At 40.0% G+C, this 18,229-nt stretch overlaps 2 protein-coding genes across 8 annotated transcripts in view; one reads left to right on the top strand and one right to left on the bottom strand.

The window, feature by feature from the left end:
- neurl1aa (neuralized E3 ubiquitin protein ligase 1Aa) overlaps positions 1-6,664 on the top strand; it is a 61,185-nt gene extending 54,521 nt beyond the window's left edge. Inside the window, exons 5-6 of the mRNA XM_036563422.1 lie at positions 175-324; positions 1,791-6,664. Coding sequence (XP_036419315.1) covers positions 175-324; positions 1,791-2,032 — 392 coding nt within the window. The 3' untranslated portion in view covers positions 2,033-6,664. The remainder of the gene's footprint in view (positions 1-174; positions 325-1,790) is intronic.
- A 1,239-nt stretch (positions 6,665-7,903) lies between these two features.
- The window catches only part of sh3pxd2aa (SH3 and PX domains 2Aa), a 165,942-nt gene continuing 155,616 nt past the window's right edge, over positions 7,904-18,229 (bottom strand). For all 7 annotated transcript variants that reach the window (XM_036563356.1, XM_036563351.1, XM_036563357.1 and 4 more), the window contains one exon: positions 7,904-18,096. In XM_036563356.1, coding sequence (XP_036419249.1) covers positions 16,093-18,096 — 2,004 coding nt within the window. In that variant the 3' untranslated portion in view covers positions 7,904-16,092. The remainder of the gene's footprint in view (positions 18,097-18,229) is intronic.

Below are 18,229 nucleotides of genomic sequence, written 5' to 3'. Positions count from 1 at the left end.
CCCTACATGTACCTGTTTATACATGTGCTGTTCAGTATTACTGTCAGTTGCACAGGCAGGTCAATGAAATGTCAGTGAAAAGAACTGAGGGAAGAAAACCTTCCCACTCTTTCTTTACATTCTCCTGAGGACTAACTCCCTCATTAAAATTATATCCTTACATCTTTGATGCAGGCTCCACCCACTTGGGTGATCCTCGCGGCCTCTCTAGCCCTGGCTCACCTTCATCCTCACCCCACTCACCCGGAGGAGGCCTTTGCAGTGGCAGCTCAGAGCCCACACTGAACGGAGGCTGCTCTGGGGCTTTCTGCAGCTCAGTTGGAGGTGAGCGTGAGTTTTTTAGGGCTTTGGCCTATTGATCATAGACTGTTTTATGATTTATTTTTATTCTTTCTAGTATTTATTTATGCATCTAACATATATCACGACTACCTGTGTATTCCGAAATGGCCACGCACTGCTTTTATATTGCACTACATAAGACATAAAGCCTTCACAGCCCCAGTGCTTTGTATGTTAATAAGTGAACTGATACTACTTAAATAGAAAGACAAATTCCACATAATTTTAAACATTGGATCAAAGATCTTAAGCAAAATGTGGGAGTAGAAAGAATTCATTACTCTAGAAAATGGCTGAATTCTTGACATATATAGAAGAAACCACCTCTAATATGTATTTAACCTTAACTATGTAAATGGGGTGTATGTTATACCATTCCTCCCCAGGAAGAGGAGGAAAAAACAGATTTTGAAAACAATTTTTAGTATCTCAAAATAGAAACTTATTTTCTCAAACTTTACACTTTCTCTTTCACTATTTTGAAATAATGACTTTTTTTTAAATAGTTACTGTGTTGAAATAATGACTTAGTATCTCAACATAGACATTTTTTCCAAAATAATAACTTTAATAACTTTAATAAATAATAGCTTTATTATCCCAAAATGCTTATATGTTTTAACATGTAATAATAATAATAATAACTCATTATTTGACTACGTTAGTTATGTCAGAATTATGTCTTAAAAGGTCAAAATCAATCTCCAGCAAATAAGCCATTATTTTGAGCAAATAAGTCAGTATTTTGAGAAAATAGGTCATTATTACAAGATACTGAGTAAAATATTAACATACTAAAGCCAGAAACAGAGAAGAAGGAAAAAAAAGGTGACCTATGAATGGGATTTCATAGGTGTGAACTGAAGGTGTTAAACTATGCAAATCATTTCTAATTTCTGTACTTTTTTTTTTTTTGTTTTTTTCATATAGTCATATATATGAAACCTACACACAATGTAAAGGGCAACAGGCATTTTCAAATTATGTTAACAACTGAAAAATGATAAAAATGGAGATACAAGGTTTTGTTCAGACAGCTTTATTGTTCCTATTTTTACAATATTTACAATAAGTATTTTAGTATCTTTCAGATGCTATGAAGTCCATTTTTATTGTTTGGCATTAATTAGTTGTCAGATTAATCTATAGGTAACTTGATTAGTAATATAATCAGTAGTGACAGCCTTATTTTATGTATACTCACTGTAATGTAAAGGTAGGAATGAGGTGCTCTGTTGTAGATGTTTTATTTCATTTAGCTTTCTTTCTCTTGTATGATCTAAAAAATAATTAAAAATGATTCCAAAAAGCAGAGCATTGTTTAAATTGCTCATTTGGTTTTTAAATTTCAAATCATGTAGCCATGTACTTTTTCTCTCTGACCTTTTCTTATTTGTTCACGCTTCTTCCTCTGCCCTGTTCTCTCACCCTCCCTTCTGTCTTCAAAGGAACAACCCCGAGTTCACCCATCAACCTCCCCAAATCCCCCACCTTCCCCTCATCCTCCAGCTCCTGGCCAGACGAGTGCTCCATCTGCTACGAGAACGCGGTGGACACGGTCATCTACGCCTGCGGTCACATGTGTCTCTGCTACACCTGCGGCCTGCGCCTCAAAAAGATGGCCAACGCCTGCTGCCCGATCTGTAGGAGGGCCATTAAAGACATTATAAAGACCTACCGGAGCACATAGGAGATGGAGCCCACTAATACACAGAGTCCCTTAAGGGCCATAACACAAAAAGAGACCCTCGCACGTGGGGAAGGAAGCGTCGCTCTTCAGAGACTTCCTCTCTGATACTTCATGGGTTTTCCGTTCCCATGGCGATGACTTTTGAACCTTGAACCTCGAAGGCTCAGGCATCCATCTGCAAAAAGGTCTCTGGTGTTTCGAGCCCGAGCCTTTGTTGCTACGGTAACCGATCGTGTCGCTACTCAGGATAGGAGGCTGAGATTCTGACTAAAGCTTTCCACACATAAGGAAAAGGGAAGCAGAAATCATGTAAATAATCTCACACAATTCAGGAAGCTTCAGACAATGCTCAGGAGACGTCCAACTCGAAGGTCTCCTTCTTTGTTTCCCCCCTATTTGAGCCATATGAGACTCCGCGAGTCTCGTCCACTTGCCTAGGCGCAAAATTCTCTTTAGCTGGAAGCCGTATTTAACATAGATGACAGATTTGGAGGTCAGTGTGATTCTCTTCAATCTGTTGTCGGTCCTCAAAACTTAAGATGCTTTCTGTTGAAGGACATGTTTCAGGGTCACAATTTTTGTCTGTGTACAGCTGAGACTGAGTAAAAAGATAAAGATGCGTATGTAGAGTATGTCCCAACCTCCTGAGAGCCTCATGTTAGAACTAGTGCTTAAGCTACTTCTCCGGATAGCTTGCTGTTGCTACATGCTCTGAAGTCAGTATTGCCCTATTGAGTTTAACTGGTGCAAGGACCTTCAAGGACTGATGACGGTGCAATGTTGTGTTAAGCAATGTAATCTGAAGCCTCAGTTGTCACGTGTGGAGTCAGCGTTGTGCTAATGCTGGAAATCTGTAATGCTAAGTTGAACAGAATCTGGAAAGCAATGTGTAATTTGACACAGTGTCTAAAAGCCCCCCAAGCAGCTGAATAGTCGATCAGAAATGCAAGGTTTAATTAAACAGATCCATATGCAAGGAAATGGAACACAAATGGTCCCCTTCGGAGAGAAAAACAGCATAATGGATCTTTCAGATGTAATCTGACGTTAGCCCAGGTCAGAACACTGTAATCAAAGCTGCATTCACTGCAAACTCTGTCAGTTTTGCCATTCAAGTGCTCAAAACAGCTTCTTGAAGTGCACCGCACATGCGATTGCCATGGAGACCAGAATCTTGGGCGAAAGAACACAGCCTTGAGGCCTTAAACAATGAAAGGATCATTTGTTTTGCCGAGTTAATCCATATTTCTCCGAGTACCCTCCTTATTCAAGGCCAAATGTGGCGTGTTGCAGGATAATAGCTACTCAAGGGCAGCGGGGAAACGTAAAGCTTAAGAAATTTGACTTGCTGTGAGGAGGGAAAGTTATTAACACTGGCTTATTTTCCTGCTATCGGAAAAATACAGGGAAGGGTCACAAATATTGAAAGAGTCAGTTATACTAATCTGACGTTTGCTGGGTCTTTAAATAGGAGCTGACTGCGGTCTCCCGCCGAAGGCCAAAAATGGATTTCAGCAAGTCATTTTGCCTTAAAAACACAGAAATTGAGTGGTTTTAGCCATAAACAGTCCAGGATGGACTGATGATGTCATGAGGATACAGCCTCTGTTGCTAGTAAATGTAGTTTTATATTCGTCCATCATGAGTTCCTCAATTAAAGGGTGCATTCAGCATCCATTTGAATATTATTAAAAGAGTGTATGGTGTCCATTACAACGCTAAACCAATTACATTTACTCTGAAAGCCTATTAGACTCTCATTCCTCCACCACTGAAGTTCAGCTTATCTGTGACAGCTGCAAAATTAGCGGCTCATAATGAGTGCTTTTCAGCTTTAGTGTTTGGGCAGTTATAATTAGTGGTGGGCGACATATCGTCTATGTAGTTTCACACAACAATATTGATTTTTCTAGTTTTAGTGACGTGATAGACAAAGCATTATAGCCATGCTAACATTCTATTCAATACATTTTACGATGGTAGAAATTCACTTTATAAGATTCTCTTTGATAGTTTTAATAGAAGAAAACAAAACAAAAAAAAGTCAAAACAAGGTACATCAGGTTTATAAAGGGCGACACCTTTTCAAATGTCTCGTACTTTAAAAACACGATTTTGATTTAGAAGCAGGTAAATACAAGACAGAGATTTAAGGTAACATGAAAGACACAGACACCATTGATAAACATGTTAACACTGACATGTATAATAATATATATAGTCCAAAACTCTTTTTCATCTTGTTCAGGTTGTGATAATCTCAGTATCAAGTGTTGTACAGCTCCAAGTGTTCGGAAACAGTCAAAATGATCTTTAATTATGACCGGAGAGACGACATCCTCGGTATTGACCGGTCAGCTCTGGATGTCACATGGCACTTTTTTAGGGCAGTTTTTTTAATGTAAACACATGGTTTAAAAGGCCGAATTTCAGTCACGGTGCATGTTTGTCCATAGACAACAATGCAAAGAAGCACATTTACTCATTCGCATCACCTGAACTCCCCCTAAGATATTTCTGCACATAGAGTAAGCATTTGGAAAATATCATGTTTTTGAATTTTATCCATACCCCCAGCACTAGTTTATCGTATTGAACTATGAAAGATTGCAGTACTTTAGCTGCATATCAAGGACACAGTCACTGAGCAGCCAGCAAGCTTGTGTGAATCAGTTGTGACAACTGGGGCTCAAATCTATGCTGCTAAAGCATTAGCCAGCTTTTTCCAGGCAATGCTAAAAATGACGTGCGTTGTACATCGTCACTCTCGTACACTTTATCGCTGCTGTCGCAAGAAAACCTGCAAGTTTTTTCTTTTTTTTGTATATAAATTTGAAAGCTGGATGTCCTTTTTATGTATTCTAGGCTTTAGTGAAAATTCAGCTCACGTTTCTTTTGTGATAATTAGGTCGAAACGGCGGAAAGCCCCGTCATTCTTCTCCTCTAATGAAAACATGTCGTGTTCATGACAGCAACGCTATATTTTTAAGCTGTACGCTGTCGCTTTGAAGTGGTTATTCACTTTTGAATGTTAATTTATGTTAATTGGTAATAACCTGAACTTCTAGAAGAGCAGTATCCAAGGTGTTTCTTTAATGTTTCGCTACGGTTTGGTTGATAATCATGATTGTCTTTGTTCTGTGCTCCTCTCTGGGTTACACTGCAGTGTAGTTCTTGAAAAACAAAAGAGGAAGGCTATCTTGTACCCGTGAGCTATACTGTGCAGTGTATCTAAGTGGGGCTTTGCAGTAAACAATCACTAATGCATTTCTTCTGGGTACAAGACAAGCACAGACATATGATCATGTACAATCCCTTTAGTTTCAGGTTGCTTTTGTAATTTCCTCCTCAGTGCCCTGCCCTGTTTTAACAATCCTTTTAGAGCTTGTGGGTGACTTTTTTGAGATCTGATTATCTTAAATATTAGCAGTGCAGTCATTTCTACAAACGTAACGCTTTAAGCAATAGACGTGTGGAATTCTCGGCAAGAAATTGGAGGAGTTCTGTAAGAAAAGTCATGGAAAGGGAAAAACCAGGTCACATATAAGTTAAAAACTGATTGCTCGTTTTTACAAATATTTGATGGAACTCACTTTTTTTATTTCCCCCTCTCGTCTGATAGGTCTTGTGCACAGCTTGTGGTGTTTACAGGCCCCTTTGTATATTTAAGTCACTTTATGAAGTCTTTGATTGTACATTTCTAAAACCCCTTATTCCAGGGATTAGAGATACATCTTTTTGTTGATGTTCTGACCAAATTATTAATCCAATATGGACGAAGCTGATAATCCTGTCCCAAAATGAAATAATTTATGATAGATGTAACAAACTAGCTGTGAAATAGTATTATTTATTTTGAGCTGGTCCCCTTTGCCCTGTATAATATTGAATTTTACATTTGTCTAAAGCAGAGCTATCTAGTATAGTCTAGTTTTTCATACATACAGTAAATACATAGGGATGGTTTAATGAGAAGGTTTTTTGCTCTATTTAGTTGTACTGAGGGCTACATAAGGACATGCAGTCCCACACTACAGCTGGCTACAGCTGGATTGTCGTCGACCCTGTAATGTACTTTATTTATGTAGTGTATGATGTGTTGACTGTTTAGAATATATGGTACAGATAATCACCTTTTAGTGTTCCTTTTATAGGACGTTTTTGATCGAATTGTTGTTATTAGGCAGCCATATTAGCTGTTTTTACCATTGCAATGCAACATGGTCATTTTTTTTGGAGTGCACATTGGTAATTTATTCAAGGATCTATAGATATACTGTCAATAATGAAATTTAAAACCACTTCGTCAGTTATTTTAAGCACTAAAAGCTTTATTTGTCCATTTCACCACGTAAGTGTTCACTCACTACCCATTGGTGAACAATGGGACCAAACAGATGAATCACATGGTTATGATTACCAATGCAGAGGCAAATGAATCAATCAGTCCATCAACGATTCACCCATTAGAGCAATTGCGGTTGGTGTGGAAAAGCATTTTTCCATCGTGGAAATGTCCAGCGTGTTTATTTTGAAGCTAGTTTCGCAGTCAGTGACTGGTTTGTAAGCATTGTTTAGTGTGAGTCATAAAATGATTGTGTCAATAAACTTTCCAAATGTGTTTCAGATACATTGTGTTCCTCTCCTGTTCTTTCATTTGGTGCTCATTACAACTGTTCCGGAAATTATAAGAGGACGGGATTTTTGTGACTGAATATAAACAGTTTTTAGAAAATATATTATTTTAATGTTGCAACTCATTAATAGGCACCCCTGAATGGTTGAGGTGACCTAATTCCAAAAAGGACCTGATAACATGATAATCCTGGCTATATACGTTGCTATATTATGTTCATTTAAATACTATATAACTGAAATTGTGCTGGAAGCAAACTGTCACTAAGCTGTGCAGTGTGCTATAATAAGGCAGGTCACAGTGTGACCCTGATGTAAGATCAGTTTTAATCACTAAACAGCTTAATAAACCCAAGTGAGCTCTGAGGACTAATTATACAGTTGGTGCCCTCTGAACTGACCCATAATCATTTTCACTCCCTAAAAACACTCTCTGCCTCTGAGAGTTGCCCTGAATGAGTGGTTAAACACTAAATGTAACTGCAGTCAGTGATATATGACCGAAGGGTGGACCCCATTAAGGCTGAGGGCACTTAACCTGTCAATCTGTTTTTCAGATATGTCTTTGATGTTTTAATAAATGAGCTCTGGTTTGGAGAAAAGCTTCACCGGCCCCCGTCTTTATGTGTAAGGGGGTACATGCCTCCGACATGCCTGCTAGGATTAAACTCCATTCCCATCCTGTCAAGGCACTGCTGCCAGATTGTCAAGGCTGCACTGCCCCCTAGTGTAGAGTAGATATACTTATTCTACAGCTGGCTGTCCACACCCAGTGCATGTTCTGGTTGTAACTAGATGGAAATTATTTCTGCTGATGCATAATTACTACCATACACTGCACACTGAAAACCATGCAAATATAAAACAAAATAAATATAACAGCATTTCTCCTTTGTAAACATGAAGCTTCTAAAAACTCTGTGACAAGCTGCTGTCTCCAGCAAGAAAACCTACAGCTAATAAATCATTCAGAGGACTTCGGCTGCCACAGTCCTCCTACATTCCTTCATCTCTTCTACAGCAAGCTGAACATTCGTCTCCATCAGCTCTGCATTTCTACGCTTCTTGTCCTGCACAATTTATCCACAGCACTAAATACATACATCTATATTTTGGCTGCCATACTTTATAGATAAAGACACGGGATCCAGTCAGACTTTAACTGTTTTCATTTGTATGTGCACTGATTGTGTGAGCCTGGTGCGCTGAAATGTAGATAAATGCATGACTGAGATGAAAGAACAAGAACGATACATTTTATTGTTTTTCTTTTAGGGCAATGCAAGATACAATGTAAACATGAACAAGATACAAAAAAAGGATAAAAACAAAGAACAAATCAACACTGAAAACGAAAAAGATAAAGCTGTAGACCACCTGGTTTCAAAAGAAATACATAAAAAAATTGGATTTTATTTTGTAGATATGTTTTGTGCTCTGGGGCTCTGCAAAGGATGGTTTCGATGCAAAGCATTTTCACAAATTTCCAAACTTAAATGGTAACGTCCTCCTTGACAGCTGTACTGAAAAGCTTCAATAAAAACCCAACGGCCGTGTTTATGTATATCTTTGAAAAGAGGAGTTGGCAAACCAAGCATTCGTGATCGCATCATGAGGAAGCAGAACATGATTTGCATTTGAGTAGCAGAGTAAAAAGAGCTTTAGCACCACTGTCATTTCGACTAATGCATTTTTTTTTTTAATATTCTGGATTTCCAAGGTAAGTTTCTTTAGGCCTAGAAACTTGACGGGTGAAAACCTTATCGAGTCCAAACTGAAAGCCCCTGACTAGGCCTAGCACGTCTAGAAGTCTGTTCAATGGTCTTGTTTTGACGTTTGTGAAAGAAGAAGGCATAATGGAGCTTTTTCAGTTCTCAAAAAACGCCAGTTGAGAGGGGACACAAGCGAGGGAGGCGACCGTTAGAGAGGCTGATTCACAAATCCAGCTTTCAATGGCGTGTTTACAGCCGCCATTGTGGCACTTGACGTACCACCCAGCGGTCGGCGCCTTTCAAGGGAGCCGTTATACTGCAGTGGCTGTTAATTAATACGAGAGAATCGGTAATTAGAGCAGAGAGTCAAGCAGCGACAGAGCGAGCAAACGGCGAGACATTAGCGAGGCCCAGCGTGTTCATGAAGGAGAGCAGAAAAATCACAGCAGCAGCCCGCTAGCACCCTGTAGCCTTCACACCCAGCTCCATCACATCTTCCCCACTCCTCCTCGCTCTAAATACAACCAAACAACTAAAAACCTGCCATAATTCCTCAGAAAAACACTTCATGCGTCTCACCAGAGCACACGTACGGCTAGCTTTCTCTACTTCACCTCCTCGGCAAACACTCAAGCCAGGTAAACTTCATATCTGAAGAACCAGAGGAAGTTCTAGACTTGCAGAGTAAGGGAACGATTTGGTTTTAGACTCGCTTTAGGCTAACGGTAGGTAACAGGTAACAGTTAGGTAGCTTGTGTTGTGTTAGCACAACAGCTAAGTAGCTACACAATTTAAAAACAATGATGCTTCAAGGGTTGTTTAGTCAAGACAATGGTTCTGTTTAGAACCATAAGTTCTATATAGAATGGTTCTTTTCATGGTGAAATGGTTGTTCAGATTAATAGAGAATGTGTTGGATGTGGTTCTATATACAATCTTTTTAAAAATGGATCTACATAGCGCCAAAAAGGGTTCTTTTATCATTACAAGCTCCACATTATGACAATAGCAGAACCCTTTTTGGTGCTATATAGAACCATTTTCAAAAAGGGTCTGTATAGAACGATATACAACACATTCTCCATCAGTCTGAAGGGCCATTTCATCAAGCAATGAACCATTTTAGCATGAAATGCTTCTATATAGAAGTCATGTTTCTAAATAGAACCGTTGCCTTTCCTAAAGAATGTTGAAGAACCATCTTTTTTAAGTGTGTGTAGCTAGTAGGACTCAACAAATAATATTGTATCATATCTTTTGTATCGTCACTAGATCAGGACACTATAAAGGTTTTCTGTTTCAAATACTGTCCTGTAATTTTTAAAGCTCTAAGTATATTAAACATGGAAAAAATTAACATAAAACATTTTCAGTATCAAATATATCAAAACGAGACACCTCTGTATTGTAGCTAATCAAATAATGCATTTTATATATGGTTGTATCTTTAATAGCTAGTAGGCTATAACTTTTTTTTTTAGCAGCCTGTTCAACTTGTTCATTATATGAATTGACACATTCAAGTTCAATTCTGTTATTTTGTGTTTCTGACCATAATTTACAAGCCAAATGAATAATAGTTAATCATAAATTGGCTTAGAAACATGTGATTTTACCTACATCATGTAGTCCAAATAACACTATAAACAACCCTAAGCCTAAAACCACATCATACCCTGAAACTACAGGTCTAGAACTGCTGCTAGTCTGCAAATGGACAATGCTGATTTAAGACAAGATCACGCCGGTGTGAACAACATGGCTACACATTGCAGATGACACAGCATTTGCCCTCACTAACAAGCCTGACACAGAATCAGTCTGTCCACAGTTTGTGTCCATAGGCCTCCACAGGATTAAGTTTTGCAGTTAGTCATTTAAATTCAGGATGCAAACCCCCAAAGAGCTGTAATTAATTGACTGGTTTTGCTAATGTGATTTCACAGTAGCCCGCCATGCCTGCAGTGCTCCGAACTTCTTCGTCTTAATGAAGGGAGCAGAGTGGAATACCAAGAGTCCCCCAGTGCCAGACATTATGATCTACCAAAGGACGAGCGGTAAGCAGTTTGTTTTCAGAAACGCTGGCCCGAGGCAAGGCTTTATGTGGAGCTTCAGCTAAAGGCACAGATGAGCTGTCATCAAGTTCATACTACTCTGTTCAACTATAACCAATTCGCACCGAGAGCTTTAACGGAGCACTAATTATCAAAGAGGCCTGGCCTTCCATCTCCTTCCTGCGGTTTTCCTTTGACACCTGTCAGATCTCCTGTCTTCGGGGCTAGGCTTCAGGCAAATGCACTTGAACAAGTCCATTATAGCTGTCCAGCTCGATCTAGTGTTACCTGACTGAGTCCCAACGCACTCCACGCATGACTACCATACAATCCGTCTATCAACTTTCTCTCGCCACCTTCTTATGATCCTTACGACACGCGAACCACCTCTCCACACACTCACACAGCCACACATGCATTCACTCACTCTTACAGTCCCTGACTGGTTGCCCTCACTATCTATCCCCCTCTTTCTAAAACTGGTGCTGTAAAATTGCATTTTTCCACACGTATTAGATCAGCAACAAGGAATCTGATCTCAAATCTCAACGCAATACAGCGTCCCGCCTGAGGCACAGAATGGACGAAAGAAAAAGAAAACACTCAGCTTCTTGTAAGAGTGGCTAGCGAGCTGGAATTTCTATCTCAGGTAAAGTTGAGGAACATGCCAGAGGAATAGGCCAGAATATGAAGCCATCCACAGTTGGACTTGGCAAGAAAAAAAAAAAACAGTTAAGAGGTCAGCAGTAAAAAGTAGAGAAAGGAGAAAAGAAAAGTATAGCCTGCAGTAGGAAACTATTCTGAGCTTCTGCACAAGATTACTAAGCTTACTTTGAGCCATGCCTCAAAGACAGTCAATTTGTTCCAATGAAGAACAAGAGAGGAAAAGAGCATATGAGCAAGTGAGAGAGAAAGAATCTGCGGGACAACGAGTGACCGCAGATAGCACTGCTGCATCAGTTCTGTTTCACTTGGCTGACTTTTCAAATAGGCAAGGCTCAACGCTGTCATGAGTGGCTTCCCTTGCAAGAATGAGAACATCTGAAAGATAGAAACACTTCTCAGTGAAAATCTTTTTCACTTCAAAACCAAGGGTACTTAAAAAAAAAAAAAGATCTGAATGTGAAAGAGTGGGATTCTCCATGTCCCTAACTGACATATACTCATGTAGGCCTATTCAAGGGCTCCCATTCAAACGAGAAGAGCAGGACAGAGATTGAGAGCAGGCTTAGTGCATTTCGAGGCCAAGGCCCCATTTACAACTGGCATTACCATACATCCTGTGTCATCTGATCGTAAGTGAATAGCGGTAAGGAGATGTATTGTTATCCGATCACTCAAACCACCTTCAAAGATGTTTGGAGAGACATATGGCAATATAATGTGCTAAAGGACACTGTGTCCTCGACAGCAATGAAAGACCAACTAACTGACTGCCTCATCACAGCAGAGACCAAATGAGCTGCACAAGTTCTTGCTTCATTTTCTCTCCTGTTTGTTTAGAGGTTGCATTAGCAGTCCATGTGATTTAAGTGCAGGCAGGCTGTTTATAACAGACTGGACAAAATCAAGGACTTGGAGAACATTTTTGTCTGACAACAAATGTAGCAAGAGACTGATGTAGTAAATATGGGCATTTCCTTCAGTCCTGAAACAATAGGTGGTCCCTGGAAACACATGGAAGTGCTGAGTGTCCACTTATGATCAGATCACTGAAGATGGATGTTTATACCAGGTGTGAACAGGCCCAAAAGATAAAAGGTGTTAACAAATCATCGCTGTCAGAAGAAAAACATTTTTTGTTTATATTTTGTAACACCTGTTGCACATTTTGTGACGAATGGACTAGAATGGAATAGGAATTTTCCTTTCAGTTTTTTTTCCTTCTTGGATAAAGAAAACTTTATCCAAAATCTGAGATACAAGGTTTTGCGATGGCGAGAAAATGCTTTTAAAAGTGATGTGACACAGAAATGAACAATGCAAACAGGTGGAGAGAAGCAATTCTGAGGCCATGTTCAATTTTAAAGGCTGGTTGAAGATGCTAAGCCTTCAACGACAAATGTAAGCTATGGAAGCTTGTGAAAATGGAAATGGGGTATTAGTCAGAAGGAGTGAAATATCAGACCTTTGGCAGTGTGGAGGAGGAGCAGTCCAACGTTTCACTTGGTTTTACCCCACTGGCACAGAAGGAAAAGAAAAATCCTAACGGCCTTATTACAGAATGTCGAAGAGCGTTAGATGTGGTCATACTTGACTGTTGCCATGGTGGCATCCCAGCAGTTTAGTTCAGAGTCCTGGGGAGAAAGTAACAGATCTGTGGGCGAACGGTATGTCTGCATGTGCGCGTGTGCGTAGGGACCAGTGTCCAAGAGGATCGTGACATTCAGCATAAACAATACGAAAACAAACAAAAATATCAAAACATGAAATAAACAAAAGCTAAAAGCTTTTCATGGTGGCTGTGCATGAAACCATACAAATTTTGACTTGATTTGAAAAAGGAAGGATCAAAAAACTCTTAACCCTTACGACTTTGCAGTTCCTTGTATTTGGTGAGATCCCTAATATTCTATTGCACATTTCCTCATAGAATTTTGCGTCACGTTAACGCACACCGGGATAAAGGAAATAATACATTGCAATATTTTTGCTGACAAAAACACATTAAAAAAAGGAAAAGACAGAACATAAAGGCTAGATGATACACAAGTACATAATATGGAAAAAAAAGGCCTAGCGTGACAAGTAATATTTCCCTTGTAAATTGAAGATGCGAACAAAAATGAAGCTTAAAATGTAAATGGAAGTTACTTGACAAAAGCAATATCCATTGAAAAGTGTTGGAGTGAGTCGACACATTTCTATAACGCCTTCGTCAAAGGGCTGGTAACAGACGGAGGACTAAAATTTACCAAAATAATCATCATCAATCCAGAAGAGTTAAAAATATGCAAAACTTTGTAAATTTTTGTAAATTTCAAATTTGTTTTTCTTGGTTAAGTTTGATCCAATGTGATGCATTATCTTCAAAGTTGTCAGCGAAATTTTTTTTTTTCTGCAGATTGTAACATTGATTGTCTAGTAACCAAGATGGAGTGAGGGAATCAAGATAAAACAAAATCTGGCATTATAGAAGGTTCAATAACGAGAGAGGAAGTGTCCATAGTTGCTAAAGGTGCAGCAATCAGCCTTGGGCGAAAAACAAGAAAATGGGGAAAAAATGGTCACATGAAAGCAAATTCCATAAAACTAAATGGTTAGCTGCATTTGTGTTCAAAAACATTTAGTTTCTACATGCTCTTTAACTGAAAATGTCGGGTTGGCATCAAATCATCAGTATACAAAAATAAAGTCCAGAATATAACAGTAGCCAATCTGTGTCACTAGAGGGCACCACGGAGGAGCTTCTTACTGAGATGCTCCAGTGCAGACATCACTGCATGACTGACAGTGGCGAGCACTGAGGAAAAAATGAACAGAGGTAATGATTATGTTTTTTTTTAAAAAAAAAAAATTAAATAATTATAAATACGAACAATTTCTGTTCAATAAATAACGTGCTGATGAAGTACACTGCATCTTTAAATCGATGCATTTTTGCTTTACAAGAAAACGCAAATGCATCAACTCACAACAAATGAACCACTTCATTCATCATTATTGTCCATGTGCGATCACACAACAACAAGAATAGAAACAAAAACAAAAATCTACTACTGCTTAATAGAATATAACTGCAATCTAGCAGGTACTTAAATTTGTTTAATACTATAATACTGTCCAGCAGAAAAACAAAACAAACAAAAAAAACGTTAGTGCTTAACCCGACTAAGAGTTCACACTGCACTGTTCATTAGAAAAATATTTCAGCAGTCTTGAACATCAGCCTTTTGACATGGATCATCTCCATGATTTCTTTTTTTATTTGGGACTGTCAAAGAGGGTGTATTAAGGAAATGTGACTAAATATTCCAATTATGAAATCTGGAAACAGTAAACATTTTTCAAGATAACTGCTTGCTGTACGTAAACTACAACCTTTACATACTACAATGGGCAATTCTATGTTCATTATTTTTTACCCAAATAACCTAAAATTGCTAAAATTAAACTGCCTACTGTTTAACTTCAACTTTGAATTCAATACTGCCCAGCAATATCGTAATATGTTGAAATTAACTTTGCATATCAATGTGCTTTTCTTTGGGTAGCAAAAAAAAAACAAAATCAAGTGCTTCCAGATATAGTAATTAAATATCTATTTTGCTCAGTTCTGAAACCTCGTTTGGGTTTGCTGAATACACCGTATTTCTTTGTACCCACAAAATAAATACTAAACTAAAACAAAACAAACTAGCAAATGTATTGGCATTCTGCTTTGGTTTGATCACATTTTGGGCTCATTGCTATGTAACTAATTCCCTGGGATTGATTGGCGAATACTATGCCATGTTTTCCAGTACTGAATTTTCCAAAATACCACTTCAAGAGCAGTAAATATAGCACATCTAGAGCAGCAGTATATACAAAGTCCTGTTTCTCTGCAACAGAAAAAACAGGACTTGTTTGCACTTTGTAAACTAAACCTTGCTTGGGCTAGACACCCAGATATGAGGTGGGTAAAAAAGCACTGAAATCCAACAAAACTATAGTATCCAATTCTCTGTCAGTTGTGAACTACACATAATCGCACCACATCGTATCCTTTAATGAATCAGTGATTCTTTATTCATGTTGGTTGGGCTTTGTCGGGGGCAAAAGAAAGTGGAGAGCATAAAAAGTAAAGCCAATTACAAGACCCTCTTCAGAGACACTTCAGAACAAACAAGAGATCACATGACAGGAAGCGTCTCAATGAGGGACTTCCTTTTCCAGGCCGATAAAGAGTTGCACGGATGTCACAAGAAAGCAGAAATACATCTCTAAGGAAGACATGAAAACGCACAAGATACAAAACAAACAAACAAAAAAAAAAACGTAGAAGTTTAAAAAAAGTTTTGAATCTTTAACTGCACTCGATTTGTTATTTGCGTATCCGATGTCGTACATTCTTGTTACTGAGTGCTTAAAGGTTTAATTTTCTGTGTTACTCCTATTTACTCCTATGTTGAAATAGTTTCTCTCTCTCTCGCTTTCTCTCTCTCTGTAATACTGTAGCAAAATAATTTTGGTGAATTCTGCGCTCATAGGCCTATGGCACTGAATTAAATTTTGGTTACTGATACTGATTTACTGGTGTTCAAATGATTCCTATTAACATTCAGTCAACGATGGACAAAGGCACCCATTTGGCATAAAATTTCGGGCTGGAATTTCTGTCAACGTTTGCCCGGATCATTTCCTTATTCATGTAAAACCCTTTCTGAAAGGCTAGAGTATGTTCTTCTTGTTTCAAAGTGGAGATAGTATCCTCCAGTCATACTTAAGACACTGGGATGGCCAACCCCTGATTTTGCCCAATGACATATTCTTAGTAGCGTTCTCCACACCCACATCACTGATCGTCTTTAGAGTCTTTTGTACTTTTTTAGTAAACCAGCACTAAAGTGTCTCATATTGGTACAAAAAAGGTCCTCCTCATAGAGTTTGATAACAAATGTACATATAAGGAAACATTTAAGTGACATTCTTTGCAGGGCAGGGGGAGTGGGGGGCGCTATTTCTTCCTTTCCAGGTAGTTGGATGGTACCCAGCCTTTTCGTCCTTGTAGGCCATCTAGAACCTGACAGTACCACCATCCATTAGGGTTCTTTTCTAGAACCTCCAGACTGGTGCCTTCAGGGAAGCCCATTGTTTCCTCATCTCCACGGTAATCAGCAATCGATACATAGATTTCCCGCAGGTTGTTGTGAATGAGATTCGACTTATCAATGGGTTTAGGCTTCACGGTAGACACAGGGATACCATTTCTATGGGCAATCAAGGGGCTAGAACTTCCAGCCGGTGCAGCTGTGGTGGTTCCAGACCTCAAGCGCACATCCGTTACCGGCTGGGGCCGCACAGCAGTGAAGGAGGAGTTTCGGCGCACGCCGCCACTAGACCTCATGTGATCACTGGCACCCAGAGATTCATTACGCCTCAAGGACCCTGTATATAGATTAGTATCCTTCACTGGCTGTGGAGGAGACACAAAAACTGACTGTGGTCGCACTGCTGCCTGACGAATGCCATTCCGCATTCGTACACCTGACCCGTTGAGCTGAGTAGATGGTTTACTAAAGCCCCCAGGTGGCTTAGAGGGGATAGGTGGGCTGGGATTATTCAGTCTACGTACATTCTGCTGGTTGAGGTTGTTAAGGGCCTGCACACGCTGCTCATTTTTCTCCAGGCTATTAGACTTGCTGGCATTGCTTAGCTCTGCCAGATGCCCATCAAGAGACTCTGGGACACCTACATCAGAAGGTTGCCTAACAGGTTCCAGGTAAAACGCAGGTGCCCAACCCTCTTCTACACCCCAGCGCACATACCACCAGCCACTCTCCTGCTTCTCCAGTACCTCCACCTCCACTCCGGCAGGGAAGCTGAGCTCAGAGTCCTGTGCCCGTTCATAGGCATCCATGGTACGGTACAAAGAACCCTCAAAATCAGAGTCACCCCTGCTGCCCTTAGAGTATATGCTGGAGAGGTCTGAGTTGCTTCGAGAAGAGACTGAGTCCTCTGATGACACAACTGAGGCTGTCTCTGAGTCTTCTCCGCCACGTGCTGCACGGACTACTCCGTGCCGAATTGCACCTGTGGGACGCAACTGCCGCCGCAAGCTACTGATGTCCATCCTTTCTGGGCTCTGTGGTTCGGACTTACTCAGAAGGGGCTTGGGCCGGACAACTGGTTTGGGTCGGGTTGAGGGACTTTGACCGATCTGGATTTCTACATCCTTGCGCATGACCGGCTCTCTTTTGGGATTGCGACCTGATTCATCCGAAGATGACCTAGGGCTGTTCTTCTCAGGACGGTTCAGTGAATGACTCCTGTACAGATCCGGAGTGTCCCTGAGTGACTTTCCTCCCCCAGTAGAAGACCCCAGGGGCTTGCGGCCCAAGGTGCGGCTCCGTGGGGAGTCTGAATCACCACCACTGGATTCTCTAGTAGAGGCAAAGTCGTCAGATGAGAATCTAAATCCATCATTCTCATAAATAGCCTCCTCTTTGGTGGCATTTTCTAGTGAGTCTTCATTCCTGAAAGGGGAGCTCTTCACAAGTAAAAGAGGTGAGGCTTTGCCTGTAGCCTGAGCGATCCTTTCAGCAGCAGCTTTACTGCTTTTAATCTGCACAGGACGTGGTTCCTTTTTTATAATTGTGTCTTTTTTTATAATTGTGTCCTTTTTTATACTTGTATCTTTCTTTATACTTGTGTCCTTCTTAATACTTGTGTCCAAGTCTAAGTCACAGCCAATGGCAGGAATGTCATATTCAGGCTCCTCATAAACAGGCCTGCTGGGGGATTCTGGAGCTTTGGATGTGCAACCACTTGCAAAGGGTGTTTCCTCAGAGTCTTGCTTTTTGACAGGAGGTGCTGGGGGAGGAACTTTTGGCCGGGTGAGTGTGCTAGATCTCCTGCTCAGATTTGGCTTCTTGCGCTTGTCAATATAGGAACAAGGTGCCCAACCCTCCGTGTCCCCAATCTGGACGTACCACCAGCCGTTAGAGTTCTTCTCTATTACCTGTAGGTAACATCACAAATGATATATGGTAAAACTACATATATTTCCCTTATGAAATGTATGTACTCTCTGAGAATGTGAACTGTTAATTACATGGGTCAGCAGAAAATGATTAAGATAAGCCTCAGGAATG

Source organism: Colossoma macropomum, unplaced genomic scaffold, assembly GCF_904425465.1.
Source record: "Colossoma macropomum unplaced genomic scaffold, Colossoma_macropomum, whole genome shotgun sequence".
Lineage (NCBI taxonomy): Eukaryota > Metazoa > Chordata > Actinopteri > Characiformes > Serrasalmidae > Colossoma > Colossoma macropomum.
The sequence above is the reverse complement of the archived record's forward strand: the minus strand, read 5'-3'. Positions and strand labels throughout refer to the sequence as shown.